At 37.4% G+C, this 11,577-nt stretch overlaps 1 protein-coding gene and 1 pseudogene across 1 annotated transcript; one reads left to right on the top strand and one right to left on the bottom strand.

Moving 5' to 3' along the window:
• Positions 1-2,262: 2,262 nt before the first annotated feature.
• LOC105807621 lies at positions 2,263-2,957 on the top strand (annotated as a pseudogene).
• A 3,989-nt stretch (positions 2,958-6,946) lies between these two features.
• On the bottom strand, positions 6,947-9,265 carry LOC105807634 (stress-70 protein, mitochondrial-like). The gene is given in 2 exon segments (XM_012641063.1): positions 6,947-8,297; positions 8,299-9,265. Coding segments are annotated over 2 exon segments (2,037 nt in total). The 5' UTR covers positions 9,183-9,265; the 3' UTR covers positions 6,947-7,144.
• Positions 9,266-11,577: the final 2,312 nt, after the last annotated feature.

Here is an 11,577-nt window from a genome sequence, read left to right as displayed (position 1 = left end):
ATAAAAAGTAATATCATTTTTTTCAACAATCTACCCCAAGAAAAATCATAAAAATATATCAGACAAAAATAAGTACTCAATTTCAGACTTCATAAAACTTAACAATAGTGGCATATTAGGTGCCTAAAGAGAACAACATGGTTTTCTCAGATCATTAAACAAAACTAATATTTTTATTGATTATGGAGCAGAATTGAGCAAAACACTGATTTAACTGTCTGACAATCTTTAATCAATCAATTTCTTCAGGTGATTCTCTGTGTGTGTGCAAGTGGGGGTGCACACATGTTTAAGAGATGTAGGAACAGATTTCTGAAGAGGCTAATTGAGGAAACTGTAGGTTCTGACTAGCTTTTTTATTTATGTTTACTTGTCTTAAGGGGGCAGCAAAGGCACACAAAGCATTTGATAATATTAAATTCATCTGCTGTGTCCCAGACTAAAATTAAATGCAAGCATTTATGTGATAATAGAAGTTAAGGACAATGTGGTGACGTTTTTCATTTCAGGTCTTTATGAAAATAAAGTCTGATGTTTTAGGAGGATGGCATCTTTTTTGGCATTTATTAAAGATGCACAATTTACCCATTCATAGACATATCTGCTATATGTCACAGCAGTTTAGATGGACAGGTATAAGGTGGTTGTTGCTACTGTGAACTGTGGCTGCATAAGAATGTTTTCACAAGCATAACCCATCTGCAATTGATTTCTTTAGTCATTACTAAAGCCTTGGGGATGTGATACATTAAAATAAGATGCAAATTTCATGCATGGTTTGGTAAAAGGCACAAGTTTCTATATTGATATGCTGATTCATAAATGACTTAAATACAACATGGTTGATCTAATACAATTTTATTTCTTAATACTTTTCAGATTTTGTTCAAAGTAGTGTCAAACGTATTCCACAAGTAGACAATAGAAGTTGTAAAGTAATTTACACCCTTTGAAAAATGAAAACTTTACCATTGGAAAATTATTGAATTCTCTTATTGAATCATTGAGTAGTTATTTGTACTAGCCTGTAGCTCTAAAGCTTGCATTACAATATACGCAAATTTAAGTGACTATTGTTACTGGTTCAAATCAATTCAAATACAGAGCATAGAAATGTGTAAAATTGATGAAAATATTCCTAAGAATGTATATTTGTATTATACATTTGTATCTGTATATATATTACAAAGTAATGAGTAAAAGCTTAAGTATGATACCAATACTTAAATCAGATCATACATTTATGCTTATAAATAGTTCTATCAAGCCTCGTGATCTGACTTCTAAACCCTTGGTAGACTCCACACTATGGGTGGAGTCAAAGAAATAATAAAAATAAATCAAACATAGAGCAAATTCTGGGCTATATAATATAAGAATACTTCTAGAAAGTGAAGTGATTCTTGCCTAAAAACATAATTAGTATTACAACATTATATAGCAATTGAAGTTAAAGATCATTATGTTGTCTTCTAGGACAGCCTAAAGTAGGTTATAACTCATTTTCAATAAAGCAATAAATAAATATCCAAGTGCCGTTTATAATAGTTCAAAATTGTAAATAATCTAAATTTATAATAATAGAGAAAAAGTTAAATAATCTTTGGTATATCCATGTGTTAGTATATTGTATGCCCATTAATTATCAGTTATTTTTCAAAAATGGGTTAAATTAAAATTACTATAATAGGTAAAATGCAGAATATGAAAGATTATGTTTAATGTAATATATATTTTGGCAAAATGTATTTTATATTTAATAATTCATCATAATTAAGTTTTCTTTTATTGATTATAAAACATCTGCTCTGAGAATATATACAAATGGTTCAAAGAGCGTGACTTGAGCTGAAGTTTCATGAAACTATATCAATAAACAGACTCTAAGAAGCATTGATATATTTCAACTTGTCAAATACATGTTATTCATTCTTTTCGGCTTTCAAAAGATTTCTATTGAATACTGACTATATACTATCTGCTGTTCTAGGTCATGGGGATATCGTACTGAGAGACATAACCCTCCAAGAGCCTATAATTACTGATACAGATCAATATGCAAACATACAATTGTAACAGAGTGGGAAAAGTGCCTTGAAACAGGAATCACAGGGAGCTATAGAATCACATAAAAGGAACGAGGAAAATTACACAGAAGAACGTGAGAAACAAGTAACCACTGAGAAAATGAGAAACATTAGTACAAGATATACAGATAAGAAAGGAGCAGGAGGAAGAAGAGGAAACAACAGGAGTCTTACAGGAATGAGAAGATTGCTGAATGACAGTGCTGGGAGGATATATCAGCGAGTTGGCAAAGAAGGAGAGAAATTAAAAGAAGAGCCCCAGGACGTGGACTTAATCTGGCCCCCACGTCTGAACTCGTCCACTGAGGCCCCACCGAGCCTCCACCCGTCTACGCGTAGTGCGTGCAATGAGCCACCGCCCCAGAGCGGGCAGTTCTCAGGGCAGTATGGCACCCGTTCTAGAACCTTCCAGAGCCAGCCCCACCCCTCTGCGAGCTCCAACGGAGAACTTCCAGTGGTGAATTCATCAGCTGGATCCAACTGCTGCACTTGTAACTGCCAGTCAACATTGCAGGCCATTCCCCAAGAACTCAAGACCATGAGGAAATTAATGCAAATGCAAGCAGTTGGAACTCAAAATAGACAACAACCCCCAATTTCCCTTACATGCTCCCAGCAAACTGCTGTCTCACGCAAGAGAAATAAAAAGAAAAAGTTCCCCCAAAGACTGCTGAACCTCTTACTGCGAAACAGAAGCCCGGTGTGCCGGAAATGGAGAAGAAGACGGCTGTGGCCTCGGAGCAGTCTGGTGTCCAGGCAGCCGAGCGCGCCCCCACGGAGGACGGCCACGTTGTGGGAGTCGGCGTTGTTCTGGCATCACCTTCCTCAGATCTCCAGATGTACTTCAGAGATAAATTGAGGAAGATCTAATAAAGGCTTTATGTACATTAGCAAAATAGAAGAGAATAGAATTTTTATTATCTTAACCGATATCAGTATTATAATTTTATATATTATGTAAAAATAGTTAACTTTTTGTTCATGATTTTTGTTAACAAAAGCTGTTAAATTTGATAAAGCACATTCAGAATTGTTGTGAAAATTCAGGAGCTGGTTGTCTTTTTAGAATAACATGCTTCTAAAGAAAAAAAAAAAAAAGGCTCCCTGAGGGAAGACATGGTGGGAATGGAGAATGGAAAAAGAGTCTACATATCTAGATCAAACAGGGTAAGGAGGGAAGGGCAAAAGTAGAAGCTGCACAAGAAGGCCCTGTAAACCTCGGTAGCACTTCTGGCATTTGTCCAAAGCCAAACTGGGTTACACATATTTAACCAGTAAAATAGCATGATCAGATTTGAAATTCAGGTTGGTCATTATGATTGCATGATATAAAATGGATGAGAGGGAGACATGCACGAAGCAGGGAGACTCACTGCCCTGTGAAGTTATTGTAGCAATTTAGGTCAAAGAAATATGGAACTCTGGATGAGGATAATGACAGTGCAGAAATTGAAAACTGAGGAACCACACTTAACCAAGGAATAGAGACATTGAATCATCCTTGGGTGAACTGACTAAACTGAGTTTTATTACCTGCAAAGCCAGGAATAGCTCTGGGATTTGGTGACCCCACAAAGGTCCTCTTACCTTGCTAGATGTTAGCTAAACAGCCTGACAGATTTTTCATCTTCTTTTCTTTTTAAAATCCAACACTCACTTTTTTTAATGCTAGAGAACAGAGGTTAAGTACGGGATTTTTCTAGCTGGTGTTACCATCACAGGATGATTCAATGAAACCAGAAGGCCATATGAGGGCCTCTTTGGACACTTTCACCTGCTAATAACAGAGAGCTGTAGAATTCTTAGTTGAGCATATAAAGAGTGAACTTACTCAAAATGTGTGCCTGATCACTTGCGCATGCTGCTGACAATTATCTCTTCTTCAGCGAGAGCTGATGAATATTCTTCCTCGCCTGACTGCATACTAATGACAGCAACCTGGGATGAAGATCTTCTGGAGAAGAGCACATACAGTATTAGAACTTCCTGAATTTCAGCTTTGAACTTTGAAAAATGTACTAACTGATCCTAGACTAACTACTTTATAAAAACATAGGGGCCAGAGGCAATAATATATTTTCAATATTGCGATAGGTTCATTAAATTTACTAGGCTGCATATTAGCAGTCAGTGTACATTTGATGCAGTGGGGGACCATTTAGCTGGAGATGACTTGATTCATTCTATTATTGCTGTGACATGAAATATTTTCCTACAAAGATGTCTTATGCCTTTTAAATGTGAAAATGGGCCATTAAAATTCAAAGAAATATGATCTCATTTTCCTCCAAATAAAAGAAGTAGGGATAATAGGAATAAAGAGTTCTTGATAAAGACAAAAAATTAATAGATAAGTGGATCAATTTTAAAATGTATTTTGTAGTCACTTTCGACAGAGTAAATGGTTCCTCATATATTTTTTTATTCAACAATGTATAAGCATTGCCTCTCACTTTATACTGTACATGACTAGTAGCAAGAGTGTTACCTCACTTGCTAATCATCCAACAAAGAGAATGTGACTTAGTGATCAATGGCAATTACAATAAAATTGCAACATATGGTAAATTGAATCTTTTTGTACAGCGGCATTTAGTTGTTTGGAACCATGTACCAAATTAATGGGAACATCAAGTAAATTTAACATATTTGCTGTTTTAATTGGTCCTAAAGTAGGTAATTATGTTATCTATAAAGTTAGTTTGTCCTTTTTTTCATTATTTGTGATGGGCAGTTGTGCACCAGGCATACACTGATCACAATGCGATTGCAGCATATACGGTTGAAGCCTACCCCAAATACAGCCTAAGACGTGAAACAGGAATAAGCTGGAAGTTACTCTGAGGCACATTTTTGTATCACACTAAAAGGTGGTTTTACTGTTTTTGTTTTAATTGCAATATAGATGGAGTAAATACATAGCATTGTCCTTTAAATTCTTAAAATCTTTAAAAATTTCTAATAACTCAAGAGCAACCTAAATGGTTTTTCTTTTTGGATTATTTTGTCTTAAAGCTAACCAGACCATTGAGAGTCTTCAATATTCCAATTTCTGCCTTGTTAAATTCAATTTTTTTGCATAACGAACAGTTGCTAAAATTTTTATACTCCTCCTTGGAAGGAGAGGCAGTCTTTTCAATTGTCCCTTCATCAGTGATTCTCAATTTTTTTTTTTTATACTACCATCAGCTTTATTGGTAGCTAACAGATACTGTGTTCTCTACTATCCATGGGGCAGCCGAGATGGTTGCCTACAGGTACCTAGCAGCTCCTCTCCCTTTCTAATAGAACCCAGAGTTTTCACTCAGGGGAAACTTGACTCCTCTCCCTTTTCCCAAGGATGAATCTTGACTAATAAAAGGCAGTAATTCTTAATTGGGGTACTTGGGAAATCCTATAGGGCTTTTTTAGTTATCATAGTGATTGGGAGGTAGTAGAGGCAATCAGTGGGCAAGGGCTAACTCAAAGTGCTAAGTATCTTCTAACACACCACAAAACTTCATGATGACGAATTACTGCACATCCCACAACATTCCCATCAAGTATCAACATGGCTGAAAACCTCAGCCTAGAATTCACTTTTCACATGAATCCCAAGAATCTTTTAAATGGGTGTTTTACAGTGAATTTTCCAGGAATGTTATTGTCTAAATCACTTCCTTCACACTAGAACATTAAATTGAATTTCTTATATTGATTTTTGAAAATACATGAATTTTCTTTTTTTCTTTTAAAAGATAGGGTCTCATGCTCTGTTGTCCAGGCTGGTCTTGAACTCCTGAGTTCAAGGGATTCTCCCATCTCAGCTTCCGGGGAAACTGGAACTACAGAGGCACAACACCATACCTGGCTCTGAAAAGTAATTCTAACACAATGTAATACAAGAATGATATGGTCACCTTTCTGCTTAAGTTGTAAGCATGTAATAATTAGAACTGCCTCAAAGAATTTGGGACAAGCAAATACACTGAAGATGGAGGAACATGATAGAGAAAGAATCTGGGTTCCTATTATTTTTGAGCCTTTGAAATCAATGGACTTAGAACTTATTACTATATATTAGGTTTTTTTAATGTAAGCCAGAATTCTGGCTTGGTTTTTGCTACTTGGAACTGAAAGCTACTGGAAAACAGCAGCCCTGGTTTTTATGCTAGATAGAGATTTAGAGACTATTTTAAGATTCCAAATCTAAGGTCTATAAGAGGGAAGGAAAAAAAACCCACCCAGATTTGCCTATGCTGATCATGGCTTATTATTTCATTATACACTAGCCCTTCCAAATCTCGAATTTATTTGCATTTTTAGCCAGTGCCAGAAAATCTTGTATTCGCCCCCTTGGGGAAGTATGAGTCGTGTCATATTCCTGAAGCTAACTTTCAGGTCCTTACCCCTCACAAATGAGATCAAACTGCTTTGCATATTTATTTTTTTTAAAAAATCCAGACTAGATCAAAAACAACAATCATCAATGATGTAGGTGCCAGACAAGCCAGAAGGTAGCTAGAAAAGGTATAACTCAGCAAAGCTAGGGAGCCTCATTACTACCTTTTACTACCTTTAACAACTCTACCTAACATAAATAAGCTTCGTTTTCCATTGTTCTAGCATCTTCTGCCCTATCTACAAACATGGCACAGCTGGCTTGCCTTGTAAGGCCTCAGATGATGGACCCCATCTACACACATGCCAGTACAGCAGTACTTGGCTAACTAGAAAAAGATCTCATCCCCAGTCTATGGCTACCTTCACTGTTATGTGTGAGACGGTTTCATCCCTTGAAAATATGGCCACTTCAGCACAAAACAATGTTAAGTCTTTATACCCTTCTACATGCAGCTGAAAAATGACAGGCTAGGGACAGAACACTGTGAACTTTGTACTGTTGGAATTATTGCCCATTAAATGATCATTAGCTAACAGTCACTAAATTTACAAATTAAGGAAATTATATATAGAATACTGCAAAAACACAGTAAGAAGACTGAAGTTTGCCCATTTCTGCTCAGGAAGTCCCTTCACTCCCAAGCTTCATGTTGTCCTTTTGGCTCCAAAATTTACTACTGTTTCTCCTCCTTTTGATCTTCCTTTTGTTCCCCAGTGCCAGAACTTCCAGAGCCTTCTCGCTCAGATGCCATCTTTTTGTATGCCATTTCGAAGAGCTTCAGTGATGCCTGCTGAAGGGAGAATGCTGCCTGCCGGATGTTTTCTCCTGTTTCGCTGTCTTTTCTAGCCAGGATCTCCCTCATTTTGGAAATCTCTTCTTTTAGCTTGTTGCACTCATCGGCAGGCAATTGGTCCTTGAATTCTTCCATCTTGGTTTCTGTGTCATGAATGATTCCTTCAGCCATATTAACTGCTTCAACTTGTTCCTTCTTTCGTCGATCTTCCTCAACATACTTCTCTGCATTTTTAACCATATTTTCAATATCATCTTTGCTTAACCCACCAGAAGACTGGATTACAATCTGCTGCTCACGTCCTGTGCCCTTATCTTTAGCAGAAACATGTACGATCCCATTGGCATCAATATCAAATGTAACTTCAATCTGCGGGACTCCACGAGGGGCTGGGGGAATTCCAATCAAAGTAAACTGTCCAAGAAGTTTGTTGTCTCCAGCCATTTCTTTCTCACCCTGACATACTTTAATCTCCACTTGAGTCTGTTCATCAGCAGCTGTAGAAAACACCTGGCTCTTCTTGGTTGGAATACTGGTGTTCCTGTTAATAAGCTTGGTAAAGACACCTCCCAGAGTCTCAATACCCAGAGATAGGGGAGTGACGTCCAGGAGCAGCACATCTGTGACATCACCAGCCAACACACCTCCCTGAATGGCAGCTCCAATCGCCACAGCCTCATCAGGATTGACAGCTTTACTTGGGGCTCGGCCAAAGAGATCCTGCACAGTCTGCTGAACCTTAGGCATCCTAGTCATGCCACCAACAAGAATTACTTCTCCTATGTCACTCTTGCTGACTTCTGCATCTTGCATAGCTTTTTGGCATGGAGCAACAGTCCTTCTGATTAGATCAGTGACGATCCCCTCAAATTGAGCACGAGTCAACTTCATGTTCAAATGCTTGGGTCCAGAAGCATCCATCGTAAGATATGGCAAGTTGATGTCGGTCTGCACAGATGAGAAGAGTTCACGTTTAGCCTTCTCAGTAGCTTCCCGCACCCTTTGAAGCGCCATGTTGTCTTTGGTCAAATCAACCCGTCTCTCTCTTGAATTCTTTCACTATGTGTCGTAGCAAGGCCTGGTCAAAGTCTTCACCACCTAAAAAAGTGTCTCCATTCATAGATTTCACCTCAAATACTCCTTTCTGAATTTCCAGGATAGAAATATCAAAAGTCCTACCACCTAAATCATATACAGCAATGATTTTGTCTTCTGATTTGTCTAGACCATAAGCCAGAGCAGCGGCTGTGGGTTCATTAATCACTCGAAGCACATTCAGTCCAGATATCTGGCCAGCATCCTTAGTGGTCTGTCTCTGGAAGTCATTGAAGTAAGCTGGTACTGTAATCACAGCATTTTTTGCTGTGTGCCCCAAGTAATTTTCTGCAGTCTCTTTCATCTTCATCAATACAAATGCTCCAATCTGACTTGGAGAATAGAGTTTTCCATGAGCCTCAACCCAGGCATCACCATTGGAGGCGCGGACAATTTTAAAGGGAACATTTTTAATGTCTTTCTGTACTTTAGGGTCATCATATCGCCGGCCAATGAGGCGCTCGGTAGCATAGAATGTATTGTTTGGATTGGTGACAGCCTGTCGCTTGGCGGGCATGCCAACAAGTCGCTCACCATCTGATGTAAAGGCCACAACTGAAGGGGTGGTTCTTGCACCTTCAGCATTCTCCAGCACCTTTGCTTGTTTACCTTCCATAACTGCCACACAGGAGTTGGTAGTACCCAAATCAATACCAACAACTGCTCCTTTGATTGCTTCTGATGCATAATCCCGCCTGGAAACAATTCTAAAAGCCTCATGACTAAGGCCATTCCAGCCATCCTGGTGGCGGGCGGCCGTGGGGCCCCGGGAAGCTGCGGCGCCCAGGAGACGAGCTGCCGCGGTTCGACTAGCGCTTATCATGGCGGCTATACGGAAGGAGTACGAAGCAGCAAACAAGCACTCGGGCAGCAGAGTGCTGTACGGCGCGCTGGTGGCTGCGCTTCTCAGTGATTCTCAATTTTGACAGCGTATTTAAATTACCTGTAGATATAGAAAAAAAGTTACAACTTCCAGGTCCTACTCCTAATGATTCAAATTTCACTGGTCTGGGTGAGGGCCAGAACAGAAGTGTTTTTACAGTTTCTCCGGGTGATTCTGATGCACAGCAAGAGCTTGTATCCGTAACACTAAATGTGGGTCCCACTACAACAGGAAAAGCTGAAAATTAAATTTATATGGTCTTTTATGATCATATTTACAGTAAACTATGGATTTAATAGATAGGAATAAAGAAAAATGTAGGGCCTGCTGACATTTGGAAACACAAATCCAAATTAAGCAAGATGAGCAGTTAGCAAGATACTGTTGAATAAGATCAGTATTTAAAGTCTTATAAAGATGAAGTTTTTCGTAAAGTTTCAATTTTTCAACTTAAAAACAAAACAAAATAAAACAATGGCATTTGGATCACTAAAGAGTCTACTAAAGCAAACAAATGAATAGAAATCATTTCCATTCCAGTTCTTGGTGTTTTACATTCTCAGACGCCTAAGAGAAAAGTTCTCTGTTTGAAATTGACAAATAATACTGAAACATTTGCTCAGTACTTTCTATGGTAGAGCATATTTCACAAATTAACTATTTTACTTGTCAGAACAATGTTAAGAAGGGTGCTATTATTACTCTAATTCTGCAGAGCATAACCTGAAATACTGAGAAGGTTGGTGATGTGGCCACGTCCATGCAGGCACTAAATATTAAGAAGTCACTCTGATCCAGTCTGATTCCAAAGCCCACATTACCAAACCGTGCGCCTGTGTTGGTATTATATGAAAATTGATCTAGTTAAGATGCACTATGGTCAATAACCAAGGCCAGAATATCACATGAAGAATATGGAACTGGGTCTCTCTCAATCTTCCTACATACAACCATCTGTAATGATCTTGCTTCATACATAACCCAAGGAGCCTCCCTGGCTGCCTACTTTGTGCAGAAGCCACCTGGGGTCCCAGGAAGAAATAAAAAGGTGTGATCAAAAGATAGCCATTTAAAGACCCATACCTTTTATTTCTACCCTATGGAAAACATAAAATATTTTTTGATGTTTACCTACCTAGATGAAAATATATTTTTCTGTGAGAATTCTTGATATTACAGAATTCAGAATTGTGGTAAAATTAATTCTCAGATTACATCATTGTCGCTATGGAAGATAAACAAATAGTGACAAATAAAACAATCTATAAACATATAAACATATATATAAGTAAAACATACAAATTTTTCTATAAATTTTATTTATATAAAATATTTTTTTTCTATTTTTAAACATTATTTTTGTCTTCCAGTTTCTAAGTGAGAAAAATAAGGAGATCTAATTTCTGAATTCTAACTATTTAAAATCAAGATCAGAGATCAAATTCACACACATGCAGGCTATGAATAAAATCTGAGAATATGTAAAGCATTCATTATATTCAGAATTTATAGCAAAAGTCACAATATTAATAGAAAAATTAGTAAAAGAAAGCCAGTAAAATCATTCTTTCTATTTTGTTTTTTTAAAAAGGCAATAAGACAAGTACTCAGGAATAGATACAGCGTAAAAATGTGTTTTAATAAGGATATCTAGTTTCAATGTTTTGTTAGTCTGAAATAAGTTGAACTTAATAAATGGACAGAAATAATAAAGACAATATTTTCACCTATAGTCCAAATATAACAGAGGTGAGACGTAGACAGAGAAAGAGACAGACAGAACAAAGAGATGGACAAATGGAGAGAAAGACAAGAAGACAGAGAGTGAAAAAATGATAAATGGGTAAATGGTCCAGAGTCTGCTTCTGTGGCTGAATTCCAAATGAGCTTCTGAAAAAGACAATGTAGAGATCACTAGAGGAGGTGAACAGGTGAGCCTATGACTTCTAAAACTGGACAAGGTATCGATGATGTCATAATTGCTGACAGTTTTCCAAACTTGTACGAAAGGATTAGAAGCACCCATGGGAAAACAGCAAGGGAGTGCTTTCACTGAACTTTGAGGTTCTTGGATGAAAGGTACAATAACTTTGAATGGAAGTTTGAGTTTCTCAGGATATCAGATGGTGTCATAATGAAGGAAAGCTATTTAAAGCAGATGTATATTCTTTAGGGAGGATATCAGATTTCAGTTCTTATGGATGTAGTAAATAAAAACCACTTGCAAAACTTTTGTTTTTTTACTCTAAACTCTTTAACCCATAGTATAAAATGAGAATTACATATTTATAACAAAAAGTAAATTTCTTAAGTTCTTGTAAGGTAGTGTGTTTAT

Source organism: Propithecus coquereli, unplaced genomic scaffold (genome assembly GCF_000956105.1).
Source record: "Propithecus coquereli isolate 6110/MARCELLA unplaced genomic scaffold, Pcoq_1.0 Scaffold160, whole genome shotgun sequence".
In the NCBI taxonomy this organism is placed as follows: domain Eukaryota; kingdom Metazoa; phylum Chordata; class Mammalia; order Primates; family Indriidae; genus Propithecus; species Propithecus coquereli.
Note: the sequence above shows the minus strand (reverse complement) of the source record. Positions and strands in the feature narration are given on the sequence as shown.